Genomic DNA, 15,404 nt, shown 5'->3' with positions numbered 1-15,404 from the left:
GCTGCACGTGCCCTGCCCTCTTTTAAATCTGGTCACTCCAGTATAGCTCCTGCAGCTTTAACTGTGGTGATGAAGAGGGAATTTATTTATTTATTTATTTATTTATTTATTTATTACATTTTTATGCCGCCCAATAGCCGAAGCTCAATAGCCGAATTTCACCAGGTTCTCCATATATACAAATGACACCTGATGAAATTCCCTTTTCTATGCAACTGTTAAAGATACAGGAGCCCTGTCCTCCTTTTCATATGGTCACTCTACTCACCCCCATCTCATGATAACCATTCATTATATTTGCTCTTTCAATTTCTAATGTATCTACTGAGATTTTGTAAGTTGTTAGCAACCCGCAGTTTGCAGTCGTCATGCTCCCTGCTTATCCATGTCTTGTTTTGATTGTTTACTTCAGCTGGTATATGAGTAACTATTTTCATATTTGTCTGATTTTTTCTTCAGTTCACGTTTGTCCAAATTGGGCCTAGCTATAGGACAGGACGATGGAGTTATAGATTCAGTGACTTAGCTTTATTCAAAGATGAATCAAGCGATATAGATGACACTTCAGAAGTCATAGCACTTAATCTTAGATCATGTTATACAACAGAGTCTGCATTGGGAATCTCTACTGTACGGGTGTCAAGGCAAAACAACAGACTTAAAAGTCACCAATAGTGCAGACCAGAAAGCTTTCATAGCAATCATAGACAAAGATAACTTGTTCATGGCAAACAATAATCCATGGTCTATGAAAACAGCATATTCCACAGCAAGTTTCAACAATGCAAGGTTCAACAGAAAGAAGCCCAAGGGAAAGAGTGATTTATTAGTCCAATAGATGAAAAGTCCAGGCAGTAAGTGTAACAAGCACTAAAAACAGACCAGCTGTTCCCTGATAGGGAACCAGATAAAGTCCCAAAGTCCTTGGGTAGCATTAGTTGCCAGTTTGGGGTTTTCTTCTTACAAAGTTCTCTGGAAGCACAAACAGAGGAGGCAGAAAGTGTTCAGTAAGAAAAGATAGTGCAGGGACAAAGGGTTCTACTAGGCACCAGCAAAGCCTTTCTGCTGGTGAATCGGCTTATAAACAGGCGAGTGGTTACTAAGCCCATTATTAATTCCTTAGTTCTGACGAGTGAGTTTGACCCATAGGCAATTAGCATGTCAAACCAGGGTGTTTTGGCCCTTGGGCGGATGCTGAGAGCTGAGGCCTCCACCCTGCCCCAGCTTGCTTCCCAGAGAAAATCTCTCCAGAAGTCACCTCAAAGCCAAAATACAGCTGTTTGATAAGGCATACTTACTCTTTGGGATTGTATCCCTCCTTTCACCCATAATTAGCTGAGAAGTTAAATAGCGATGCACTCTCATGGCAGCCAACTCTCACAGCTATCCTGGGCTTTACATTATGCTTTTTAAAGGCTGAAGCCAATTTTGATTCAGAGGCAGCAGGGCCTAATGGGGCAGGACAAATCCCAACAATGTTCAGCCTGCTGTTCTTGATGAGGAACTTGCATGAATGAACTGGTGCAGAATTTTCATCCACTCATTTCCAAATAGTTACCTTGTAACTAAGTGTTTCATTAGTTCTTGAAAGAAGCTGAGGAAGGCATAAAATACAACCCCACATAAAGCATTAGTTCAGAAATAAAATAATGGGAACTCACCAGTTTTGCAGTCCTCAACACAGGATTTAAAAATAAATAAATAAAAGAAGAACCAAATTAACCTCCTTATACTAACAACTGCAGACATCAGTTTGATGGTTGAAAAAGGGCATCTCAAGGGCAGCACATCTTGACTCTGTTTGTCTGGATGGTAATGGAATTAATTGGCTAATGGGAGCAAAGATCATTTCAGTCTGATGAACTCCAGAGGTTATGATGGGTGAACTATGTCTGGAGTTTAACTAGATGTGCTCATTAAGAAACCTGCATCCTTAAGTCTCTTTGTGCACATTCAAGAAAGTTCTGCCAGAGAGATAGAGAGGGAGGGAGAGAGAGATTTAAGTCATAGCATCACTCATTGGGAAAGTACCTGCTCAGTTGGAAAGTACTCAGTGGGAAAGTACCTTCTACGCATGTAGAAGGACATAGGTTTTAATCCTTGGTCTCTCTAATTTAAAGGATCAGACTAGGTGTGAGATTCTGACTCAAGAAGATGATAGGCCCCCACAGATGAGATGGGGCTGCCACTATCAATCTATCATAATCAATCTATCATAATGTTAGTTTTACCCTACCCAGTGCCTGTTTACCCTACCCTGTGCCTGTTTGTATTCTCTTCCCCTCCTTATTGTTTTATTATGGTTTTATTAGAATGTAAGCCTATGCGGCAGGGTCTTGCTATTTACTGTTTTACTCTGTACAGCACCATGTACATTGATGGTGCTATATAAATAAATAAATAAATAAATAATAATAATAATAATAATAATAATAATAATAATAATCCAGACTAGTACAATGCCCTAAAAACACAAAACAAGAACTGCAATTGTGTGGAAGTCCTATAATGCAAGCACATGATCTCATCCGTAGACTACACATCAAATCACAAGAGATATAAGAACATACATATATGTAAGGTATTATCTTCCTGAGTTTTTTGCTATGTTAATCTTCACAGGTAAACAGTTATATACCCAGACTCTAAGAAAATAGTAATTTCATAGGCTGGACCTAGGGATGAATGAGTCATTTCTTTCAGTTTGTTTTTGACTAGGATTTACCCAGTTCACATCACCTAGACTGAACACGGATTCAAACTCAGTCTGTGGTCAAAGTCCATACACCTCCAAGCTTGCAATGTGACTCGCAGACCAAATGGAAAGTGTTTGACAGCATGCATACATTTGAAAAAAAAATGTGCATGAACAGCATGCATACTTTTGAAAACGTGCACAAACATGCTTTAATCAATAGAATAATGCATATGTTGATATGTACAGTTGCTGCGTACATTTGGGAATATATGCATGCATTTTTGTGCGGAAAGGAAAAACAAAGATTGCAATTTGATAAGGAAAAACAAGACGGAATGTGCTTTAAGATAACTTGTGTGGTGTAGTGGTTAGAGTGTTGGACTGGGACTCAGGAGATCCGGGTTCTTGTCCCCACTCAGTCAAGAAGCTCATGGGGTGACTTTGGGCCAGTCACTGATTTCAGCCTAGCCTAACTCACAAGGTTGTTGTGAGGATAAAACAAAGAGGAGGAGGATTATGTAAGACACCTTGTGTTCCTTGCAAGAGGAAAAAGGACAGGAGATACATGTAATAATAAATTTAAATAAATATATAAATATAAATAATAATATAAATAAGGTGGAATTTGGAACACTTCAAACTCAAATTTTGCTTGTATGCACTTCCCTAGCTTGGCCTACCCTTTAAAATAACTAGTTAAGCTGGTCCCACCTGAGTTCCTTTCCAGGTGATGGAAAGGACACTGGAGTAAATAGTGCTGGGCTAGATGATGATGATTTATTTATTACATTTTTATACTGCCCAATAGCCGAAGCTCTCTGGGTGGTTCACAAAAATTAAAACCACGAAGAGCATAAAAACAACCAACAATATAAAAACACAAATACAAAATACAATATAAAAAGCACAACCAGGATAAAACCACAAAGCAAAAATTGATATAGGTTAGAATATGGAATTAAAACAGCAAAGTTTAAATTTAAGTTAAATTAGGTGTTAAAATGCTGAGAAAATAAAAAAGGTCTTCAGGTGGTGACGGAAGGAGTACACTGTAGGCGCCAAGCGAACCTCTTAGGGGAGCTCATTCCACAGCCGGGGTGCCACAACAGAGAAAGCCCTCCTCCTAGTAGCCACCTGCCTCACTTCCATTGTCTATTAGATGGACAATGGTCTGCCCTCATATAAGATAGCTTCCTATGAAGTTCTTCATGCAGACCAGTTGTCAGGTAATTTATATTTGAACATGTTACCAGGGCAGCTTACAGAAAGTTAAAATTATACTAAAAGAATTAAAAGAGGAATATTAATACAAGAACTTGAAAACCGCACAATATAAAAGTGGTACAAAAGAGGCCAGTGGAATTAAAACAAACACCAGGCAGCATAAAAATAAAGTACAGACATTTTTAAAGTCTAGGGAAATGGAAAGATCTTTGCCTGGCACCAAAGTGACATCAAAGTAAACACCGGACAAAGGTCTATGGGCAAGCCTAGAAGCAAACTGGAAGCCGGTCCTGTTAGTGAAGCTCAGCTTAATGTGATTATAACACCTGGTCCCATTAACAGCCTCACAGCTGAATTTTCGACTTATTCCAAATTAAGGACAATTCGCCAAACACTTTTTTTTTTTTGGCACAACCTTTCCTGAGGTTCTTAGATCCATCGTTTGCCAACCTCATGATTGAAGGCTATATGGAAATGGGGCATGGTGGCTAGCTCTTCCCTATATAATTCTGACATTACCTGTGGTATGAGAACTGTTGCAGCTTATCTCTTTCATGCGCTGCTCCAATAATATTGTAATCTCTAGATGTGGCAACATGGCTACTCCGAACATCAGTTTCACCCTCTCGGGAGCCAAGACATTGCTGGAGTGGGGAGTAACTGTGTTGTGAACTTTTCCCATATGATCTTCCACGTGGGGATCAGGTTGTCAGATCCAGGGCTGGTGTTACTATTAGGCAGAGTTAAGCATTTGCCTCAGGCGGCAAATGCTGGGAGGTGGCAGGAACATTCTGTTGCAGGGAGGCAATTGCACACATTCAGCAAACTCAGTTGTAACCATGAAAATGGGCATAGAATCTGAATGACACTTTAACAGCTGCATGAATAAGCCAATAAGAACAGACAAGTCTAAGACAACTTTTGTTTTCTTTTCTTTACATCAAGGTGTGCATTGTACAAAAGAGAGATACAGAGAAGATGTACGCCATGAAGTACATGAACAAGCAGCAGTGCGTTGAAAGAGATGAAGTTCGGAACGTGTTCAGAGAACTAGAGATCCTGCAGGAAATTGAGCATGTCTTCTTGGTGAATCTCTGGTGAATCTCTTCTTTTCTGATATAATTTGAGAGTTGAGGGGAGAGCTGTATTCCACCAGTTGCCTACCTGGAATCAAGGGCTGTATCCAAAGCTGGTTTTGCCTTAGTAGGAAGTGCTTCTGGTTGTGGAAGTCGGGACATCCAATTTTTGCCAACTGCCTCAACACACACTCCTGCAGTCGTTCACACCATATTCCATTCAGTTCCAAAACGTCCCCCAACCTTCAGGGTCACATTGAGGGGCATTTTAAATAGGTGGTTGGAGTCAGTGAAACTATGGATGCCTCAGCTTGCAGGAGCAAAAGTGCTAAAGCAAAGTTACCATAAGATACAACCTCATGTCACTCTTGTAAGAGCTGGGTTTGGTGAAGGGATGTCTGTCATCAGGAAATTCGCCCCTTTCTGGGCTCACTGGATTTCCATGGCACCCCCAACTCAGCTTGCATTTGTGCCCTGAGCTACTTGTTTTCCCAAAAATCTGGGACCTTTTTCCAGGTTTTTCTTATTTGCACAAATAGTAATTTGTGCAAAATGCAGCTGCCGTTTTGCATAATTTGCACTAATTCTGTCTGTAATTTGTACCGATTTCTATTTATGCAAATAAAAAAGCCACCTGGATGACTAATGTGGTGTAGTAGCTAGAGTGTTAGTCTGGGAGTCAGAAGATCCGGGTTCTAGTCCCCACTTGGCCATGAAAGCTCACTGGGTGACTTTGGGCCAGTCTCAGACTCTCAGCTAAACCTACTTCACAGGGTTGTTGTTGTGAGGATAAAATGGAGAGGAGGAGGAAGATTATGTAGGCTGCCTTGGGTTCCTTGGAGAGAAAAAAAAGGTGGGCAATAAATGCAATAAGTAAGTAATACAAATAAATAAATAAATAAAAACCCACAAATTGCCTTGACTTGATGTGGATCGAGTCAGGCCCAGCTCACAGGGAAATGCTCCAAAGTCCAGTGCACTTTAACGTTGCAATCCTATTCTTTGACGTTGCAATCCTCTTCTTGTCTGCTCATTGATTTCAATGAGGCTTGTTCCCAGTTAAGTGGGTATAGTTGAATATTAAGGTACATTGGGGAAAGCTGCAGGAGAAACAACCCTTTGCTAACGGAGACGTTGTGGCCAACCACATCTCCATTTCTGGAGATGAGTCCTGGCAGATTACAGCAGACTGTGGTTCGCTGCTCATGGCTTCCGGGTGTTGCTCCTTCCTGCATCAGTCTTTGCTTAGCCTGGATCTCAACCTCTGCAGTTGGGATGTCGGAACAACCAATCCTTGAAAGGATTTTTTGGTCACAGTCAGTCTGAGGGCATGGCAGTGGGATTTCCTGACCATGTGTAGTGCATTGGACACAATCTTCAGCTCCCACCAGTAAACCATCTGGAGGGTCACTAGTTTGCTACACCTGACCTAATTCTATGCTCCTTTCGAGTCTCTATGAGAAGTAGGGAAGAAATGAAAATGAATAATGATGTGGTGCTAGGCTACCAACATAGGCATTGACCAGCAGCAATGGTGAAAATCACAACAGTTAAAGCTGAAGGAGCCCTGTCCTCTTTTGTATCTGGTCACTCTACTATAGCTCCTGCAGCTTTAACTGTTGTGATGAAGAGGGAATTTCAGCAAGTGCTGCGTGCATACAACGGACACCTGCTGAAATCCCCTTTTCTATACAAGTATGAAAGATACAGGAGCCCTGTCCTCCTTTCCATATGGTCACTCTGGCAGTGATGGTATTTTCGGGAGCAGCAGGGCCTGCAAATCAGGCCATGTGTTTATTTCTGCATGGGTGATGCTGCCTGTGGCCTGTGTGTTGCCCACCCCTGTTTTAAACTCATCTTCTCTAATCAATATGCTCTGATTCCAAGACAATTATTTATTATTTATTTAAACATGTGTATCCCACCCTATGTCATTGAGATCTCAGGCCGGCGTACAGATAAAATCAAACAGTACAAAACAATAAGCGATGTACGCAGCTAAAATGTATCAAACCCTTAACAAGCTAAAAACTAGAAAATGTTAAAGCTATGAAAACAATTAAAACTATGGGGATACAATTAAAACTACCTGAATTTTAGAAAGAGGCTAGGTAGCAGCAACTCAAGCTAACCTGGTGTTGCCAATGAGCCACTCACACGGATGGAAGTGTTTTTCTGTTGATAATGAAATGAGATGGGCTGCTTGATATTCCAGTACATTATTGATTATGCCTGGAAAAAATGACTGTAACAATCATAGTACAGCAGCCATGTGACTGTGCCAAATATAGAAGCGGAGTTTATACGAGGAAGGTAAAATTAACTGGGACAGCTGCTCCTTGCTAGATATGAAACCGGGGGCAGCTCATATAATAAGCACTCCAAAACAAAACGACAGGAGCCAAATTGATTTGCCTAGACTATCAGTACAGAATGGCAAGGGGCAAAAAACACCGGGACAAATGAAAAGATTTTTGTTTCTCATTTAAACATTTGAATATTGAAGGGGCGTCCCGATTCTATTATTATTTGGCAGGTGTGTATGCAAATGGAAAAGGAGAACAGACCTCTCATTTGGTGATGCCTTCTGTGAAATTGGAGTAGGGTTCCTCGGTTTACTCACCGTTGCTCGCTTTCTGCAGGTACTCCTTTCAGGATGAAGAAGACATGTTCATGGTAGTAGATTTGCTCCTGGGCGGCGACCTACGTTATCATCTCCAGCAGAACGTGCAGTTTACCGAGGAAACAGTGAAACTCTATATCTGTGAGATGGCCTCAGCTTTAGACTATTTGCGCAGTCAGCGGATCATACACAGGTAACGGCACAATCTGTAACTCTCGGCTGTCAGGTGCTGGCATGGCTGTACAAACCCACCTAGACTCAGGCTCTCCAGGGGTTTCAAGCATGTGGAAACTCAATTACAAAACTGAACTCGAACTTGATATAATTTTTACTCTGTGAACAACTAAGCCCCACTGTTAGTGTGGGAATGTATGATCATTCATGATCAATGGTGTAAAGGGATGCAATGCCAGCACTTTTTGTTAGCAGGGACATGACTTCATCTGCCACGTCCCTTTCAGTCATCTGACCCCTCAGAGTTCCCTCAGAGCTTAGTTGGTGTCCTTGCAATAGTTGGTGCAGGGTGGGGAGAGATGGGGTTGAATTTGCCTCTCCTTAGTTACACTTTAAGCTACAAGATGTTGGCCCCTCCCATCATTGGACGGCAACTCCCGAGTGCAGTTTTCAAGCTGAAAGACAACAACAACAACAACAACAACATTATTTCTTACCCTCATCTCCATTTTGATTGAGGCGGGGAACAATTGTAAATATAAAATACATAAAACTGGCACCCCTCCCCTAAGAGAACTGGTTGTTGTTGTTGTTAGCATAGGCGTGCACAAGGGGTGTGCCAGGTATGCCCAGGCACACCCTAATGTCTCAAGCAATAAGCACTGAACTGAGGGGGTCACTTAGTAGGGATCCAGAGGGGGATCCAAACACAGGGGGAACAGCCCTCTGGCTGCTCTGCCACCGCACTGAAGAACCACTGCGCCCAGGAGAGCACCAGGAGCAAAAAGGAATCGCTCTGCTGGGAGCCTTTCTGCCAGCAGCCATGCTTCAAAGAGGCCCTATCTCCTGGTAAGCTCCTCCTCTGGCCAGTGCCACCACAAATCCCCACCAATGCTGGGGCTTGAGGAGCATCTCCTTCTCCCCCCCACACACCTGCAACAGCCCTCCTGTGGTCAGGCAACCCAAATGGAGAAGGGCATCAGTGCCTACAGTGTTTAATAAATAAATGAATAAAACTAAGGCCCTTCACGATTGAGTATTCAGTAAACATTTGCCTTTAAAACAACAACAGCCCTGGAGGCACCCCCTAATGAAATGTGCTGTGAACACCTATGATTATTAATTTTATTTCTATACCGTCTAATAGTTGTTTCTCTCTGAGCAGTTCGGAACAGACCTGTGTTCGTACCCTGACATTCTTGTATTTACCAAGCACATTTTAAGCTATTTCTTTCACGTAAAATGTCTTTGAGAAGGTTATGTGAATTTCACCCTTATTATTTTGTATAATGAAAGTGGGTAATATTTCTGTAATCTTAAAAAACACCCTCTTAAATAGCTTTCCCAGGGCATTTTGTATTATATGATTACATAGTCATAAGAAACCTTAAAGGCTTGTTTCTGCTTTCCAGAGATGTGAAACCAGACAACATTCTCCTTGATGAACAAGGTAAGGGGGGGCGGGGCAGGGGAAATGCTACTTATTTCTACTGCATTTGAATAGTCTGGGTCTCCCACCCCCTCACAGCTTAGTGTCTTCTGCATTCATTTACATGTTCCCATTTTATACTCCAATTTTTGTGGCTGTGAATGATGCACACAAGGTTATGGGATTTGAAAGTGAATTGATTCTGTTTATCAGCTGTCAAGACTCATTTCAGTGAAGAATTAGTGGTAATTGACATTGATTGGTAGCTACTATTACTCGTTCTGGAAAGCTTCGGATAAGCGCTGCTGTATGCAGAAGCAATTAAAACGAAAGCCTTATGGGGTACCCGTTGTCCTCTGTTGATATAGATACCTTGCTCAGAGGGCATATTTCTACATTTCTCTTACATTTGACATCTGTCTACCTGCTTGGGTAGGCAGAGGCAGGAGTAACATGGCTGTTTAAGCTTGAGTTCTGATAGGAAAGCCAGGAGTGAAGGAACATTCCACATTTCTGCTGGGTTTTGGTAGCGGCAAGGGCTTAGCTCAGTGGAAGGGCACATGTTTTGAATGTGGAAGGTCCCGGGTTCAATCCCTGACATCACCAGGTAGGGGGTGAGGAAAGAACCTTGTCTGAAAGTCTGGGTACCACTGCTGATTGGTCTAGACCAGGGGGAGGCTACCACTACCAGTGTGCCTCTAGGCACCTTTCTCGGCACTTGCTAAGGTGACCTACTCCTCTCATGTTTTACTTTAAAAACAAAAAACGTTATTATTATTATTACTGGCATCTGGGATTGCTTCAAAGCAAAATGAGGGCCTCCTGCCACTGCTGTCTTCATTTCTCATGAATGCCTCTGGGCCAAGCATGGGGCTCAGAGACATTCTTAGGAAATTAAGATGGTGGATGGCTGCAGGCCGATGTTTTCCGCTGCAGAACACCCAGACAACAAGGAAAAAAATGGGGGAAAGAAAAAAGGACTCCTGTCACTTCTGTTTGGCAAGCAGTGGGGGGCTAGGGAGTTTAGAAGGGCAGTGGCAAACCAGCTTGGTGGGCAAGTGGGGTGTGGACTCAGTGATGCCAACAGGTAGGGGTGTAGGGAGAAAGACAAAAATAGGGCACTAGTTGAGTAAGAACCTCAAAATGAATAACTGCTACAGAGCACACAACTGTACAAAAATATATAATAATGAGTGACAAACCAATACAATAGAAAATAACTATACAGCAATGTACAAAGTAAGCAGAAATAGGCTAAGTGTCGCACAGGTAACTGAACAGAAAACACACATGATAGAAATTCAGCTCAACACAAAAGCACAAATGATAAGGTTTTACAGATGGGCAAAGGTTTTACAGGAACCCGGTTCAGTCCTGTTTCGCCATGTCTGGCTTCTTCAGAAAAGCGATACTTACATAATAATATTTACATACATAATAGAATATGGTATACATCCCCATACGTCTGAATGGATGGGGGCTGTGTGCATGTGAGAAAGAGAGAGGGGAAAAGAAAGGGGTTGGAAGGAGATTTGGAGGGGGGAGGCAATGAAAAAGTGTGACTTTGCATATGCTTGCAGTGAGGAGGAGGAGGAGGAAGAGGGAGGTGTGTGTATGTGTGTGTGTATGCATGCATGCAGGAAGAGCACCTACTGGTGGTGAGCCAGGGGGCTCATCTACACCTGCAGGTCTTCCGGGATGGGGGTGGGGAGGATCTCAGGCTTTCCAGCTTCCGGGATTGTCCCCCAGGGTCCAATGCCAGCACTTCATTCTGGAAGTGAAGAGGGACATTCCGGCGTGGCGTTGTTGTTGTTTTTCTTTAAAGAATGAGACATTTGCGCAATTGCATGTGTGCGATCCTGTGCCAAAAGTAAGTTTTTAAAACAAACAAACAAACTATCCTGGAAACTCGGTGCTAAAAACTACCGAGAGCCATTCAAGGATGGCGAAAATGCTTCCGCCCTCACCCCCAATGGGCATTGTAAAATGCTACAGCTAGTATCATTGAGAGAGAGAAATGGCCTGGGGGTGGGGGGCGTTTGTTGACCAGGAAGGAGAAAGAGTAAAGAGTTTGCCTTCTATGAGACAGGTTTCTGTTGGTGCTGAAAACTGTGGACTCAAATGAGTTATTTAGTGTATTGAGGATCAGACTCTTCCTCTGCCTTATACTCAGTCTTTTGGGCAGGTTTGGGGCAAGCCGTGCCTCCTATGGCAGCTATTTTATGGTGGTGTCCAGGACAGTTCCTTACATTGTCAAATGTGCCCATGGGCCCGAAAAGATTGTTCAATGGACAAAAAGTTTGACTTGCCCAATACTGGGCCTCATGCAAGATTTCTTTCCAGCCTTTGTGAGAGAGCTGGTGAACTGGCCGCAGGTTATATACTGGGGCTAATTCTAATTAAAGTGAGATGTGGTGATGCTGGCCACCTATTCAGCATTCCAGATTGAAAGCTGCTTTTTATAGAGGTGACATATATTTAGGTCAGAATCAGTCCAGGTTAATGGATGAAATAACACTGGAGGTGGGCCATCCATCAGAACCTTCCTATCCTCTACTATGCAGACTACATCAAGAATCATGTGGTTAAATTACACATGATGGCAGACCGTGGGGTCATCTACACCTGCAGCCATTTGGGGAGTGGGGAGGAATGATCACAGAGTTTTCCACTTCTGGAATCGTCCCTCAGGGGCCACATGTCAGCAAGTTGTCCCAGAAGTAAAGCGGGATGGTCTGGGCCGACATTATTATTATTTTTAAAAGAGGAGACAATTGCGCAGACGTGATCCTGCATGAAAGTATGATTTTTTAAAAAACAAAACAAACCACGACAAACTCAGAAGACACTGTCATTCCAAAGATGGTGAAAATGCTCTCCCCCGATGCCCACGGACTCTGCCCGCATAGCTCTGTGCCTGTTTCCTGAGTCCTGCTACTTGTGGGGAAAAGGAGGGCGGGAGAACCACACCATCCATGGAGCCTGGGATGGTCCCAAGATGATGGAAAAAACAGGGGGAAAGTTCTAGCTATCCTGGGAGAACTGAGTGCTCGCCCCCGGTTCACTCTGGGATCAGCTGTGCATCATTTGGATGTGCAGGGACAACCTTGTGACCACCCTGGATAAATGACAGGTGTAGATTAGGCCAGAGTCTTTAAAAACAGCCCTCTCCCTATCACAGATATAGCAGGTTGCATGAGCACCAACAGAGTGCAAAGGAGAGCAAAGGAGTGTGTGGGCAGTAGGGGAGGCTTCAATTCTTCCTGCCCTTGAGTGCTTTATATTCACCTCCCAAAGCCACCCATACTTTGCACATGCCTGAGGCAGACCTACATTTAAAGAAAGCTGAGACTTTTTCTCTCTGTGACAAAATATTTCTTCAAGAATCCAACAGAGAGGGTGGCACTTTTCATCAGTTCAATCAGCTTCTGATTTGAAGTCCCTTGAATGGACTCTTGCCAAGCGTGGGTCTAATGATTTACCATCAGCTGCTGGATGATTTGTCCATCTGTCCCCTGGTGTCTTCAGCTCTTTTTCAGCTCACACAATAGCATGCTCCCACATGGAGTCTTTTGAACAGCTTACCAACTAGCATTTTACAGGACAAGAAAGGGAGGTGATAGGGATGGGACCTATTCTGACCACAGAGTAAAAGGCTTTTATCCTGCATATATTCCCAAGCTGTATTCAAGGTGCCATCATTGACACATTAATTTATTGACCGGGAAGAGATTCTGGTTTTGTTTATAACACAGCTCTTTTCTTCTTTGCTGAGAAGGCAGAGATGCACTGCCCACACTCTGGGAATTACGTGCCCTTTTGCTAGACATGTAAGGAGAAAAGAGAAAAATGAAAGAGAATTCTGAGTCTTTATGTTGACTCAGGAGAGGTTTCTTTTTTAGAAATAACGTGTGATACGTTGATCAAACTGCATTGTAATAAGGGTTTTATTAGGATCATCTTGATCAATTCACAATGCAATATACAAGGTTTCAAGCAAGTTAGGAGGACTCTTCCATAAACCTGATGTTCAGTTAAAATGAGAAAAGAAAAGGTATTTCTTAAAAACTTAATACTCTTAAGTATTGAGTCTTTTGGTTGTTTCACTGATGCAATCTGTTGCACTATTTTTTCCCCTGTCATGCAATTCAATTTGGAACTGTTTAGCCCAAAATGTAAAAAATATTGATTAAGTGCTTTTAAAAATAAAAAAAATCCTTGTATAGGTTAGAATCATTAGATTTGGAAAAACTGTATCAAATTTAGCTATCTTTTCATTGATGTTTATTCCAGAGCCGTAAGGTACTGCCATCATTTGCAAAATATGCATGTTGTGCTAAGAAATTTCAAATACTCTGATCACTCTGAATATTACAAATGAGGGATATTTGTATATTGTACATCTGGTTCAATTTCCAAAGCTTTGGCCAAAATCTAGAACAGAGTTAGGTTTCGTAGTAGGGCTCCCCCCCCCAAAAAAAAGGCTTTGCACCATTATGCTGGATTAAAGTTCTATTCTGCTTTTAAGAATCTATATATATATATATATATATATATATATATATATATATATATATGGATTTGTTTCCCCTTACTCCAAGACCCGGGGGAATAGAAACAAAGTAGGGATGGCTTGATCCATAGGGGGGAAAGTCAGGGAAGTTCCATCCCAAACCACTAGAAAACACGTTCAACCTCCCAATGGCGGAACTTTTCCAGATATCTTTAATATGTCTCTATATTTTTTTCTGAATCAGCAAGGACTAGAAACTCATATTTTAAAATGAAACTGAGTTTTAAGCATGGCAACTAAATAGACCAACACACACAAAGGCCTGCTTTATTTAATTTAATGAAAGCTGGCATGTTGTGGGGTGCTTGCTGGCTACAGGACGTGTTTGTGGGATGGCACAGTTAGTGCACTAAACCCCAAGAGGAATAAATGTAGTAGTTCCGATTAACTGTACAATCTGCAGCCCTTTATCTTGTAAAGCAGCAAGGTGTTACGTTTTTCAAATTATTTTTAATCCAATGAGACCTTGATGATGCCACCTGGTTCACATTATCCATTAGGGACAGGTTTTACTTTTATGCTGGTAGGGGATGATATGGGTGACCATATGGAAAGGAGGACAGGGCTCCTATATCTTTAACAGTTGCATAGAAAAGGGAATTTCAGCAGGTGTCATTGGTATGCATGCAGCACCTGGTGAAATTCCCTCTTCATCACAACAGTTAAAGCTGAAGGAGCCTTGCCCTCTTTTGTATCTGGTCACTCTAGCTATGCTCCTGCAGCTTTGACTGTTGTGATGAAGAGGAATTTCACCAGGTGCTGCATGCTTGCAAATGACACTAGTTGAAATCCTTTTCTATACAACTGTTAAAGATACAGAATCCCTGTCCTCCTTTTCATATGGCCATCCTAGACGATAGAGGTTGTAGTCTATAACTCATCTGGAAGGCACAAGGTCAGGAAAGGCTGTCTGAAAGTATTTTAGCATCAATGGTCCCTCCTCTTAAGTAGTTTCTTTCTAAATAACTTGGGCACAATTGGTTTACATCCTTTACAAAACAAAACAAAAAACCCTGTGTTGTTGTTTTTCTTTTTAAGGCCATGCACACCTAACAGATTTTAATATTGCAACTATCATCAGAGATGGTGAAAGGGCAACTGCTCTAGCTGGAACTAAGCCGTATATGGGTAAATAAACCTTTTCTGTTTGTTTAATGATGACATTTGCATGCAAACATTTTCATAATAGACCATTTAAACATATTCCTCCCCTCATTAAGTGTTTTGATTTCCTTTGGCATTTCCCCAAGAGTCAGTGGTCAGTTCCACTGGTTAGAACTGACCATCACGAGATCTTTTAATAACTGTAGAAAATCAGATGATCTGGGCGTAAAGCAATAAAAACATGTTTATTCTGATCACACACAAAACAGCTTTGTGGCGGATCTGTTACTTTTGGCATTAAAAACACAACACTCCAGAGGCACACAGCAAAGAAAACCCAAACCAACCCTTATGCGTCTCTACGTCCCCCAGATCAGCATAGCAAGGAAGGTCCAAAGCAAATCCCCCTGCAAAGTCGTCCAAAGCAATAACAGGACAATGGGATAGAGGTTGATGGTTGTCAGTGGGCAGCATCCGCCCAACTTTGGATGGTCACGTTCTTC

General features: G+C 42.1%; 1 protein-coding gene across 1 annotated transcript in view; it reads left to right on the top strand.

Moving 5' to 3' along the window:
• Positions 1-15,404, top strand: part of STK32C (serine/threonine kinase 32C) — a 196,246-nt gene that overhangs the window by 164,271 nt on the left and 16,571 nt on the right. Inside the window, exons 3-6 of the mRNA XM_063131600.1 lie at positions 4,868-5,019; positions 7,641-7,814; positions 9,208-9,245; positions 14,836-14,925. Coding sequence (XP_062987670.1) covers positions 4,868-5,019; positions 7,641-7,814; positions 9,208-9,245; positions 14,836-14,925 — 454 coding nt within the window. The remainder of the gene's footprint in view (positions 1-4,867; positions 5,020-7,640; positions 7,815-9,207; positions 9,246-14,835; positions 14,926-15,404) is intronic.

The sequence above is a fragment of the Elgaria multicarinata genome, chromosome 8 (genome assembly GCF_023053635.1).
Source record: "Elgaria multicarinata webbii isolate HBS135686 ecotype San Diego chromosome 8, rElgMul1.1.pri, whole genome shotgun sequence".
Lineage (NCBI taxonomy): Eukaryota > Metazoa > Chordata > Lepidosauria > Squamata > Anguidae > Elgaria > Elgaria multicarinata.
The sequence above is the reverse complement of the archived record's forward strand: the minus strand, read 5'-3'. Positions and strand labels throughout refer to the sequence as shown.